Below are 13468 nucleotides of genomic sequence, written 5' to 3'. Positions count from 1 at the left end.
GTTTACAAGGAAGAGTTAGAATAGGGACAGAGTGAACAGAGAAGAAAGGAACACAACAAGTCAAATAACAGGAAGGCACAGTCAAATAAAATACACAAGTTCAATATACCAAAGGTGCATGATTGAAAAAAAGAAAAAAAGAAAAGAAAAAAAAGAATAGCACTACGGAAGGCACAAATGCTTCTTGTGCAGATGGAAAACACATCCAGCGTATAGAAATAGCAGCAGGTATTTAAAATCCCATTTTCATGTGCATGATTAAAGTGATATGTCAGCAACGTAGATTTATACTCACTTGGTTCAGAGTGACCAGTTCTGCCCACATCCTCCTGGCCGGGGGAGGGGCAAAGCCCAAGGCTTCCTCTACTCTTTCTGGCCCCCAGAACAGGACTGCCGACTGGACGTAGACCGCCTTCCGCTGCCTCTACGGTGATCTGCACGAACCCCCCTTCCGGAGTCTCAGACTCGCCGTCTCCCCCGCTGTCTTCCGGACAGAGACGTTTATTGGCTGGTCCTTCAGCTCTGCTCAGCTCCCCAGAGAGGCGTAGCACGCTCTCTCTGCTGCGTTTAGGGGGGCTTCTGCCATTGCAGTGGAACACCGGAGACTCCTTTTTCCTCTTCTTTGGAGACGACAGCACATGGTGAAGTGGAAAGAGATTTAATCCATTTAGGCCTAGAATTATTTAATGCTTTAACTACTGAACAATAGCAGATATAGCTGCGAGCTTGTAGATCTGCTATTTTTGAAAAAGTCGTGAAAATGTGTGGAAATCTTTGAATATATGTATTTTTAAAGCAAACTTTTGTAACTCAAATTTTGCTTCTGGGGGGTCCCTGGAACTAAATATTTTGAGATGGAGGTCCGTGGCCAAATACATATCATTTTGGGGGTCCTTCACATGAAAATGTTTGAGAACCACTGACATAGAAACATAGGTTTTTCAAAAAACCATAGAAGGATTCAAAAGACACTTATAGAATCGGGTCAAAATCGGGTCAAATTCAAATGTTCACAATTTTTCAAAAATAGCAGCTCTAAAAGCTTGCAGCGCGGCTTTCGGTGAGCTTGTATATCTGCTATTTTTCAATGGTGAAAGCATAAAATAATAATACGCAATAATGCGTACCCGGTCTAAATTCTAAGACACACAATGAGAATAAACTGGACGTTTTAAGACTGGGTGGCAAGAGTGAGCAGCATTACTACTAATAGGCAGATGTTAGATGTTACAGGGACTGTTTTAAATACAAATACACATCCCACTGTTCTGATTACTTTAAAAATGTCCTTTACTTAGAATTTATGCATATTGTGTGTATAGTTTGGGCTTTTTCCTGCCTTTATTGATAGTATATGGTAGATTGACAGGAGATGGGGAGAGAGAGATGGAGTGACACGCAACAAAGGTTGTCGGGATCTGGATTCAAACCTGAGACCTGCAAGGCCAGTGGTCTGGGCACACAGTGTGTGGGTACTATACTATGAATTTAAATTAGTATTATCATTTTGTTTCTTTTGGTATAACAATCGTATGATATGTTCATCTTTTATTTTAACTCCTAGCGTGACAAGAGATAATAAACAAACTGATTTGCATTATTAATATATTGTTATTTGGCTTTCCTCTGAGGTGGCAAGTCTGGCTACGCGAGGTTAATATTACCCTGCTTACAGAATCACAATACATATCTCAACATATTGAATCATAATCCCTGCACAGTGGCATGCATCATATTGCCAATACACACAGCCCTACTCTGGATTAGAATGTATACTAAATGGCTAAAATATAGTAAAATTGGATAATGCTGGAACTGAGTGAAATGCCACGCTGTACCATTTCAATCTGACTGTAGTCTAGCATCGTTTCTCGTTTCCATGCATAGAACCCACCTTGCCATGGAATTCCTCATCTCCAGGGTCTTTCCACTTGGTGCTGCGTACTGAGGGCACATGTCCAACTGGGTCTCGTACTGGCCCCGAATGCACCATCAACCCACAGTCTGCAGGAGCGCACACCATTATTAATCTACTGCACAAACAACGAACACAGCGGTGGAAAAACAAAATGCCCAAAAGTTCAGATGAGGCTATAGGTGTCCGGGGGGGGGAAACAGAATAAATTCAGCACTTTTAGGTTTTACGGCACTATAAAGTGCAGCATTTCTTTTGTTCATTTGCCCTGGGAGCGAGGCCAGGAGTGTCACTATACCTCCTCTCCCAAGTAGGAGAGCGCCTTGAACGAGGGGCAGAGGGCAGGGAAGAAACCTATAAGATGGACCTCCGGGACTTTAATGATGTCCCCAAAAGGACAACAATGTGTGCATGTCATTGCCAAGCAAGGTTTTGGGGGGAGTTTTGGTTCACTCAATGTCTCGCGTGTGGAAGGTTTCGCAACAAATGCATGTGTTTTTAGATCACTTGGGAAGGAGGCAGGCAAACTAACAGTGAGGCCTTGAGGCTAGTGAGATGCTCCTGAGTGTAGCCGGGGACCCAGTCACCAAAATGGGAGGGGACCTGTGATTTTCTGCCGTACTTTTTATTTCTGTTTTATCTATAAGTTTGGTCATTAAGGTCCACAGAATGAGAGGCCTGCTCCGCTGGAAACATAGCGAAAAAAAAGTTATGGCCATTTGTATATTCACTGTCCCATTGACTCCACTAGAAATATTAAAAAAAGAAAAAAGTCTGCTTTAATAAGCATGTGAGGGGTCAAAATAGGGGTTCTTCGTGATTCTGAATCCATTGCAAGCATTTGTTTTGCATGAAAAACATTTCTTGGGCTAGATATCGGCCCCCCAAAACAGTCAAAAGTGATGAGTCATCACTTTTTTTTCCCACTTTTCACAGTTTTGGGCTGCCGAAAGTTAACCCAAGCAATGTTTTTTTATGCAAAACAAATGCTTGCAATGGATTCAGAATCATGAAGAACCCCTAGTTTGACCCCTCACATGCTAATTAAAGCAGATGTTTTTCCTTTTTTAAATATTTCTAGTGGAGTCAATGGGACAGTGAATATACAAATGGCCATAACTTTTTTCGGGATGTTTCCGGCAGAGCAGGCCTCTCATTCTGTGGACCTTAATGACCAAACTAATAGATAAAACGGAAATAAAAAGTACGGCAGAAAATCACAGGTCCTACCCTATTATTCCTTGAGCTTTTGGGCTTGTGGGTCCCCGGCTAGTGAGCACCTAATGGCCACGCCTTCTGAGTTGGCAAGCTGTGGTGGATAAATAGATTATCACATGAAACTAAACGAGCGCTCCCTACACACGTCACCCACACCCCTCCGTCTCAGCAGGGTTTTGGCTGGGAAATGTTTCACAAACCACACAATTGAGCACATTAGTGGTCGAGGGCAGGCATATAGGTGAACGAAATAAAGACAGCTGTGGCTGTCAAATACAGTACATGTGTTCATGTGAAAGGTTTGTGTTTTCATACAAGGCAAGATAACCCAGGGGTTTTCAAACTTTGTCACAAACCCCAAAATTTCATTGAGGACCTCCAAAATGTATTCTGGCCCCACATTGAAAACCACTGTGTGCAAACCCACCTACAACCGCACTGTAGTTGTAGTCCTCTTCAATGTCTTCATCTAATATCCCCTCCGACTCTTCTTCATCATCTGTCTCTTCGTCCTCTGATGAATGATCTCCAGCTGCTGTGTACTTTCCATTTTCAAAACTGTCTTCATCCAATACCACCTCCACTTCCTCGGCCTCTCCCTCTTCCTCTTCGTCGTTCTCCTCTGCCGAACCAGTCTCAACGTTTAACCTAAAAGAAAGCAAGAATTAACGTAATGATCCGTCATATTATTACTACACCCAAACGTAGTAAGTTCAGTGAGTAGAACTTTATATAGTAAAAAGGTACTTAATTATAAGGAAACTGGTTATGGAAAAGAAAGATTTAACAGATAAACAAATCTCACAAAGCGAAGAGTCGACCTAGAATTTCTAGAGTTGCGAACCCCTACTGTGTGGTATTATTCCAAATAAAATCACTCAACTTTTCTGCCTGGAAAAAGTGGAGAGCCCGCGGCATTGTTGGCCAAGCCAAACGCCATTAAAAGGTCGTTTCTTGCAAAACATCTAAAACAAACAGCAGAAATACCCTTAATAAAAGAGTACCTCCTAGGGTTTTTTATGGCTATTTTTAGTCATTATTCTCGGGTCTGAGGAGTGAAAACCCACCACGCTGTCTTAAACTCAAAAAGATTAAAGAGACACGGTTCCACTCATAATACATTTTCAGGAATTAAATGAACCGACATGTTTCTTGGGTGACTGTGGATAATTTTCCAGCTCATTATTCGCAGTCTGGTGTTTAATGACTAGAGTCCTATCGACTGATCCACAGCCAACTACCTGGGAGTCACCTTGTGATGTTTGCAGGGCATTGTGGGTTGAGACTTTGCCACTGTCTAAGTTTAGAAAGCCATTTACCTGCGGGAGCACTGAGACAGTCTCTCCTGGTTGCGTTTGGGAGTGGAGAGAGTTTCCTGGTTGTGTCTTCTTGAGCTCTTTCGTGCTGACACCATGGTCCCGGCCTCTCTCCTGCCCGATCTGTCTCGGCAGCTCTGAGACACTCTCTTCCCGCCACTGACCCTTTGAGCACTAATCATCGTCACCTGTCCACTTTTTCTTCTTTCCAGGCTCCACCTTTGGCTGTTCAGATACGCTCTGCCCTTCTCCGTCTTCAGGACATCTGTGAGGACCAGACAAGGCTTCCTGCTGTGGATAGGGAGAGAGACGGAGTGGGTCAAAGGCTTCCTGGTATGGTGCCCCCGTCGCCTCATTGCGGCCCCTGGAGATATTCTGACTCCTATCACCCCTGCCATTTATGATCATGCTATGTATTAACTCCTAGCGTCTAATAGCGAGACGGTGACTGTGGGGGCAGGAAGGGGGGGGAGTGGAGTGGAGTGGGGCAGATAAGAAATGTGGTCTGTGTGTGGACATGATAAGCTTGGTGAGGAGCAGTGAGACTAGTAAACTATGTCCTCTCAAAGTAGGGCAATGTGGCGCTCTAAGCAGAAACGTTTTAGACAAATTAAGTTATTATAACGAATATGGGCAACTTTATTTACGCGTGTGTGTGTGTGTGTGTGTGTGTGTGTGTGTGTGTGTGTGTGTGTGTGTGTGTGTGTGTGTGTGTGTGTAATATGTATATGTAAGTATGTATATTATATTATATTATATTATATTATATTATATTATATATGTTGGTGGAGTTGACTACACGGCACCTCTCTATATCACTTTAGACTGAAATATGTATTTTACTACTTTAAAGAATTTAGTTTTAAACATGTAATATGTACTACACTAAAGCAGAGGTAAGGCTTTAAAACACAATATGTTGGAATAATATTTTTTCCAGTTTCTACCCTAATTTTCTAATACCGGTATCTGTGTATGGAGAAAGGCTAAATGGTGGCAGGCTATTTTCTCTCTCACCAGTTGACAAAAAGACTAGGTTTAAAGCTAAGTACAAGAAGTTGGGAGTGAAACTAAATCCTCCTTGACCTCTGTTCATACAGTTAAGTTCTCTGTATTTGGCCTTGAGAAGGGCAAATAACACTTTTTGGCACATTCATTAACAAGCACTTTATTTATTATTATGTCTTCAGTTGGGAAAAACACCATTAAATAATAACTCCACCCTGACAGTGAAATGTAGGCCTACTTTGATATGATTACAAGAAAAAAAAAAAAGAAAAAACAGTATAGTGGTTATGAATTCTGAAAGGTTCATTATTAGAGTTCTTCAACTTAAAATATCAAATCAACCACTGTTTAAGTGAAAAAGGTTAACTCTACACTGCACATCTGGCACAAAGCAGTTATTTTAGTTTATTCTGAGCTCTGAAATGTTGTAATGAACATTACATGGCTGTAAGGCACATAATGTGAGAAAATAAATACTATGGTAGAGTGCTCCATCTTGTGATAGTTAAAGAAACTGCACTAAGCTGTGCCAGTAAACACTGCAATGGAATTGTAAAGTAACTATGTACATTTACCTAAGTACTGTACATAAGTACAATTTTGAGGTATTTGTACTTTACTTGAGTATTTCCAATTTCCAATACTTTTACTTCTACTCCACTACATCTCAGAGGCAAATATTGTACTTTTACTCTAATACATTTATTTGAAAACTTTAGTTACTTTGTAGATTTTGTTATTACAAAACATTCATTAACCACTTCAACCCTATATACATTTCAGCGGATCTACAAGCTCACAATGCGTCACATATCTGATATTTTCAAAAGATTTGTATACATTCCAAAACGTAATTTTGGTACTTTAAGTGCATTTTGATGCCAATAACTGTACTTTTACTTTTTGAATGAACTTTTTTTAAATTTGATACTGGACTTTTACTTGTAAAAGAGTATTTCTACATTGCGGTATTGATACTTTTACTTAAAGGACAACTTTGTTTTTTTACAGCAAGGGTTCATATTTTAGATTGTAATTAGAGAAAGGAAAAGATGAGTGTTAAAATGTTTTCATTTTTGGCTTCCTATCATTTTAGCTGGTTTTGATTTCAGTGTGTGGGCCGGGGGCATGCAATGCATACAAGTGGCTAAATTTGTATTTCTAGACAAAATAAGCCCATTCCCAAGATGCATCACAATCCTTCATGGGCAGATGGGACTTATCGGGGCAAGTAATGATACTGTAAAATAGTAATAAAGAAATCGTCAGTTTATTGTGTCTAAAAATAAATTTAGCCACTTGTATGCATCCACTGAAATCAAAATCACTAAAACGATAGAAATCAGTAAATGAGAACATTTTAACACTGGTCTTTTAAATCTACAATCTAAAGCACGAACCCTTGTTGTAAAAAAAAAAAAATTGTCCTTTAAGTAAAACAACAGTACTTTTTCCACTGCTGATAACCTAGTTCAAATAAATCAATGATTTCTGAGAACCCACTTTGCTCCATCATGTGATGGTTAAAGAAACTCCAATGAATTGTGCCAGTAAACACCACAATGGAATTACTGATAAACTAGTTCAATTGAATAATGTATTTCAGAGAGAGCGAGAGAGAAAAGCAGGTGCTCATCGGAGAATAATAGTAAAAGCCAGTCTAATGGTGCTCTTGGATCGACGGGATCAAGTCATCTAAAAGGAAAAAGTGATCCAGGCATTCAAAAGTTTAAAAAGGGAGGAACAATAATTTATTTCATTTGTGACATGTTTCGACCAGAAACTGGTCATCATCAGGGCAGTACATGCCCTGATGTTGACCAGTTTCTGGTCGAAACATGTCGGCGTTTTAGACAAATGAAATTAAGTATTGTTCCTCCCTTTTTAAACTTTTGAGTGCCTGGATCACTTTTTTCTTTTAGATGAATAATGTATTTATTTATGAGAAGCTAGCAGATGATTGGTTGAGTCATTCATAAAGATGTACGCAGGCTGATATTTGGACTTAACAAAGAACACTGACCTGCACTTTAAAGGAGTACCTACTCCCAAAATGATTCTTTTTGAGCTGTGCAAACCGCTCCTACTGTCTAAGTACAGAAATGTATTATTACGGCTCATACACAAAGTAACTGACATCACAGACAGAACGGCTCATACAAGGAGATATGTACGTGTTTGCGCACGGCTCACTTCTGTCTTTTTTCCCTAGCATTTACTGGCTTGAACACAAGAAGAATTTGTGTATGTAAAACATTTGCTTTATTGGCCAATAAAAAAATCAAACAATTCAAAACATAGATGAACTGAAGTTAAAAGGCATACAAGATCAAAAACAGCAAAATGATATCAAAATATGTTTATAAACTACGCTTACATGCGTGGACCTGCCCTTTTGCAACTCATGGTGAACCTCACATACCTGCTGCTATGTGGACCTACCAACACGTTGCCTCTCTTTTGCCCCTATGTCTAACCTCATGTACATACATATACCTACTGTTTGTTTATGCTAAGTATATAGTTTGTTTTTTGTTTTTTTGTATAAGTTTCTTTTCAGTTTTTCTCACCACACCCTGGTGAGAGACTTCTTGGGACTTCCCATCTACAAATCACAAGGGGGATTACTACAGAATGCTTTTGTGGAAATGCACCACATACGGCCAATATACTCCTGCAATGTGTGGATGGGGAGACAGACAGGGGAAGGGGCCCTCCGTGATCTGCAGACATTACTATGCTCTAAGCATTCATTTCTTACCTTGCAATTTTTATCATAGCATCCTGGATAAGATCATTCTTGTTGTGTTGTGAATGACGGTATCGGGATTTGTGTTCTGTGATCTTGGTCCAGTGAATCTGCTGAAAAGAGGAACAGAGTAAGGTTCCACACTCAGCTAGAGCTGTCGCTCACAATGCAAAAAACTGTGCCAACCGCAGGGGATAGCAAGCAACCCTCATTACAGCTATGTTCACATTTTTTGCGTATTAAATTTTCAGGTCAAAACGTATTTCTTGCATATAAACTTTTCACCTAAAAGTCACACTGTCAGGTTAATTCAGGTTAAAGTAATCTAACGCTGTTAGATTACGTCAGCTGATCGTGTAAAGTCAGATTTTTTTTTATCATTTTCAATCATTTAGTAACATTACATGATTAATTTCTTTCATGTAAGGTTAAAAAAAATATCAAGTTAAAATTATCCTACTTTTGAAATAAGACTTGTTTCTTCCTGGAGTCCATGAAAAAAGAATTAAGTGAGGCGATGCCAAGACATTTTTAAATGTGTCGTAAAACTTCAGTTGTGCATATAGGAGATAGTGTGTTTCAGCATGGTGGAAGCAAACAATTGATTAGGGACAATATTGATTTCAGTAAGTAAAATTTTACACATTTTGTTTTCCATCATAGACATATAGATTATCGATCGAATTTTTATGGAGCTGCAGCAATGTTTTCCTCCCCCAAGTGAAGCTTTGCCAGTTTGCCTTTCACAGTAAGAAAAGGGAGAGCCAGCCAAAACAGAACAGAAACATAAGAAGAGTAGTCAGGCAATGGTGACCTGTGTCTCCATCTCACCACACCCTGATGAGAGACGCATCTTGGGGATTCTGAGAGGACTTCCCATCTACAAAATCACAAGGGGGATTACTACAGAATGCTTTTGTGGAAATACACATCATAAGGCCAATTTATACCCCTGCAAAGTTTGGAGGGCGAGACAGAAGGGGCTCTCCGTGATCTGCAGACATTACTATGATCTCAGGCTAAGAACTGGGCTTGGTACAGTGGACGGACGCGTATAAAGCACGGATGGCAGCTCCCCCCATCCGCCTCCCCGTACAACATTTACAGGAGCATAAATGGGCCTATGCTGTGGACCCTACTATTAGATGCAGAGATTCAAAAACATGCATGCACTGACCTGTAGATCGTGGCTATTCTTGTTCTAATGGTATGTATACATACAGCATACAACATATATTGATGAAGCTGCTGAAGGACTAGGATACGGCCTGCCATACGTACCATGGATTTATCTTTTTCAAGTGAGATGGTTAAGGCTTTTCTATGCGACGTCATCATAGTTCAACGTTGGGCAGGGCACAGCGAGGAACACTCTGCAAGAGGATCACAAATTATCACATAACATGTTTTGTTTTGTATGTTTTAACTTTGTACATGATAAGACTGCAATAAAATATCTATTCATTCATTCAACATGATTTAACTGATCACATTTGAGCAGTTTGTTTCAACGAACTGATCAATATGACAAGCATGTCAAAGTAGGGCTGTGAAGTGTAAATATCATCCATCTATACATTTTTTGATTAATTTCCCTACTAACATGAACATGTCTAATATATATATATATATATATGTATGTGTGTGTGTGTGTGTGTGTGTGTGTGTGTGTGTGTGTGTGTGTGTGTGTGTGTGTGTGTGTGTGTGTGTGTGTGTGTGTGTGTGTGTTTTAACAATCGATTAAAAAGATTTGTCTGATTAACCACTTAAGCCTAATCATCGTTTCATCACCATATCCAAAAATGTATTTCCGGGTAGATAACTTCTGTCAGCATCCCATTGGAGAACAGAAGCATTATTCATTAACCTTATTTCTGGAAGACACTTATGATATTGTAATTGATCTTTAGAAATATGTCATATATTTTGTTATAAATATCTACTAGACTAGACATGGCACATTTTTTGTTTTGGACACATCCAATAGACTTCCTAACTGGAAATACTGGTTTGTTGATGCAGACATGCAAGTAGTAGTAGTGAAAGTAGTTGAACTAGCTCAACATGTGAATACAGTAGGCTATTTTAGCTTGCCTTTTTTATTCATTTGATTTAAACAATTACAATGGATTAAATCGGTTACTTTTGGTTAACTGTTGCACCCTTAAGTCAAACCAGCAGAATTGCTCTAGTCTTAATGGAAGGTGTGCTTAGAAACAGATAGGAGCACCCCTGTGTAACTCAAAACACGTTGTAAAATGCTGTGTCGGTCTAAACTCTAAATCATAACATGACATCTAGCTACTCTAGTCATATAATAAGAAGCAACCAATCGTGACGATTACACTGGCAGCATGGGACAGCCTGAAGATTAGAGATGCAGCAATGTTGCTGTGTAAAGTCAATGTTGAAAAGTGAAAGTGTTAAAGAGCCGAGGTGGTTCTCAAAGTGAGCAGAGTATACAAATGGAACCAATATGTTCATTTGGGCTGTTCTGAAGGTGGCATATGAACCAAGCTATGCTCACCGTAAGCTTGGTATTTCATTGCAGTTCAATTCAACTCTCCATATCATTTCAGAATCAAAAACAAGTGTAGTTTGTGTTCGTGTTCATAAATGGCTGCTGATTTGATAGCTATAGAATGCTAAGCTAGTCGGTAGCATTGAGGACAAAATAATTCCTTTTGATTCCATTGAAGCCATTGTTTATTTAGTTAACATACATTGTCTACACCAATACAGTCCAGTTATAAGGCACCTGCATCACGCAAACCACAATGATGGTCCATGTTTTTCTTTAAAATATGTATAACAAGACAGACACAATGCTGTACCAGATTTAGCATTAGCTTAAAGAAGCTGGATACATTGTCCAACATGCTAAAAGAAAAGCTAACTTACTGATTGCGCAAAACACGATCTTCAAACGCTATCAATAAGTAATCTTCACATGACAGTTGACCCCGTTAAATCCCGGTGGTGAGCAGAACACGATAAGGTAAAATCATAATAAACGCACGCTGCAGGAACGCTTTTTTAATATTTATAAACTGGCGCTTCCGGGTTCGCTAGGAGCTTCCGGTGGCCGAGGTCGGAGGTTGTGGTTTGTGGAGGGTGGCGATCTGGTGGACGATAACGAAAGTAGATTTATTTGAGTAGCCTACTGTTGGAGTGAAGTGAATAACCGTTGGCTCAAAGAATCCACCCACCACTGACTCTTAGATCAGAAGATCACTCTGTGGAAATAAGCAGTAATAACACTATATTTTGTATCTGGTTAAACAAACAAACTTGGTGGGGTTGGCGAAAGAGCCTTTCTGTGTGGCGTTTGCATGCTCTCCCCGTATCCCCGGCCTAGGGAGGGTACCCTGTAGGGTACATGCAGTAAGCTTGGTCTCCATAATGCCTCCCCCCGAGGGAGGCAAAGAACTGGTTGGAACTACATCCTACTGGGGAAACTCCCCCCTGTCAGGTGATAAGAAGGGTCCTGCTCACTCCTTCTGCAGAGTTGGCAGGAGAATATAGCCCAGAATCACAGCTTAGGCAATTGGTACCATAGACATAGAAAGATAGACGCCTCCTCCGGCTCGCTAATTTGCGCTCTGTAGGGTGGAAATGGGATAGAGCGCTCGTTTTCGGTGGAGATCACCAGTATCGGCAGATTAGCATTTCACCAGCGTCGGCAGGTTAGCTACTCACCAGCATCAGCAGGTTAGCATTTCACAGGTCGCACCAATGAACTGCAGCGGCGGATGAGGTATCTAGCTTTTATGATAGCTATGATTGGCACTGGGTGAAAAAGCGTGTATCAAAACACCGGCTGGTTCCTGTAACTAAGGGAACACTTGTTTTCGGTGGAGACGACGGAGGCGCGCCATCTCAAGCGGACTTGAGCCACATGAGACACAAACTCTGCACAGTGAATTGTAGTGACACACAGTTTGGCTTAATTATCTAAATTAGCTCCACCTGCTGGCAGAATTTACCACTCTAGGAGGGGGGATTGTACCAACTGGCATTTTAATAGCTGCCCTTGTAGATTTCTGTAAGAAATGCGTTACTACAACAAAACCAAAAGGCCAGCAAACATCGGCTACTTCCTAAGAGTTTGGTAGCTTAGGAAGGCTGACTATTAAGATGTATGGGTGTCGGGCGAACTCTTACTTTCGCCTCCACAGTCCTTACTTTGCCATCAGGTCTGGCAGATCAGTCCTATGGGCCACGAAGTCCGAGGTAGCTTAGGGTCAACAATCATCACTGTATTCCAGACTTGAAGATATACCACTTTTGTCGTCTGAAGCCTAGGTAAGTAGAAGCAAATGAAGCCCCAAAAAATGATCAGCCAGGACTTGGCTGTGGCGCCACTTACGTCTGTTGTGGAGTTGTGACTCTGTACACCACTTACGGCAGTGATGCATCCCGACGCCCCATCAGCAGGGATGTGATAGAATCGATCGGGGTCTGCCTGCAGAGAAGAAAATGTCTCCTGAGTCGTGTAGCTCTTGCACCCTACCCTCAAAGTTTGTACTCTGTACAGAGAATAACTCAAAGTGCTTGCCATTGTGAGCTACCAACCTTCTCAGAGCCATCAGAAACAAGTCTGTGTCAATACTTGATAGTAGATCCAAGTGGACCGCTCTGGTGTCATGCACTTGAAGATGATCTCATCTCTTCTCAGTTCTTCTTCCAATCTTTATGTCGTAGGGACCAAAGCAATAAACCAAGGTCGAATCAAATAAGATGTAGCCGGGCTGGGGGAAGCTCTGCCATTCGGGGTACCCGTGGTTTCCCTTGCAATTCGGCACAATGACACTGCCTCCCTACCTCAGGGGATCCACTATTTTTGCCTCAGTTCCAAAAAAACTTGGATTGGGGATGTCAGGTGATACAGTGAGACAACAATATATTGCCTTCTTTATTTCCTTGTAGCCTCACTAGTCCGCAGGGGTGCCTGTTGTGTGTGGTTTTGGTCATGCCAAATGGAAGCACTCTACATTCATATTTGCTGGGCGGCTGGCTCATCAACCTTTAGGTCTGTCCACAGAAATCGGAGGAGGGACTGATCTTCAGGAAGAAATCTGACCTGAAGAAATCTGACTTGATGAAATATGACGCATATGTCGCTGCTAATAGCGACTACATGCTCTCGGAATCTAAATAGCACAGCCACATCCAAGGTTGGTCCAGGAAGCAGGAGCCGGATTAGATTATTACCCCTGGATTCAAGGAAGCAATCAAAGACCACCCTGTTATTCCCTTTGT

General features: G+C 40.9%; 1 protein-coding gene across 7 annotated transcripts in view; it reads right to left on the bottom strand.

Moving 5' to 3' along the window:
* The window catches only part of LOC308307991 (uncharacterized protein), a 26641-nt gene extending 15379 nt beyond the window's left edge, over positions 1-11262 (bottom strand). For 3 of the 7 annotated variants that reach the window (XR_013963252.1, XM_080753337.1, XM_080753340.1), the window contains exons 1-8: positions 11108-11262; positions 9488-9579; positions 9021-9086; positions 8219-8319; positions 4453-4740; positions 3561-3781; positions 1895-2004; positions 296-620 (exon numbers count right to left, since the gene is read on the bottom strand). Coding sequence is in view for 6 of the 7 variants with exons in the window: in XM_080753337.1 (XP_080609463.1) it covers positions 296-620; positions 1895-2004; positions 3561-3781; positions 4453-4740; positions 8219-8319; positions 9021-9086; positions 9488-9544 (1168 nt within the window). In the remaining variant the exon portion in view is untranslated. Of the gene's footprint in view, positions 1-295; positions 621-1894; positions 2005-3560; positions 3782-4452; positions 4741-8218; positions 8320-9020; positions 9087-9487; positions 9580-11107 lie in introns of those variants that run through there. The other 4 variants (XM_080753339.1, XM_080753338.1, XM_080753342.1 and 1 more) reach the window with 4 other exon arrangements.
* Positions 11263-13468: the final 2206 nt, after the last annotated feature.

Source organism: Nannobrachium achirus (assembly GCF_963921795.1).
Source record: "Nannobrachium achirus genome assembly, chromosome: 22".
NCBI classification, from domain to species: domain Eukaryota; kingdom Metazoa; phylum Chordata; class Actinopteri; order Myctophiformes; family Myctophidae; genus Nannobrachium; species Nannobrachium achirus.
Note: the sequence above shows the minus strand (reverse complement) of the source record. Positions and strands in the feature narration are given on the sequence as shown.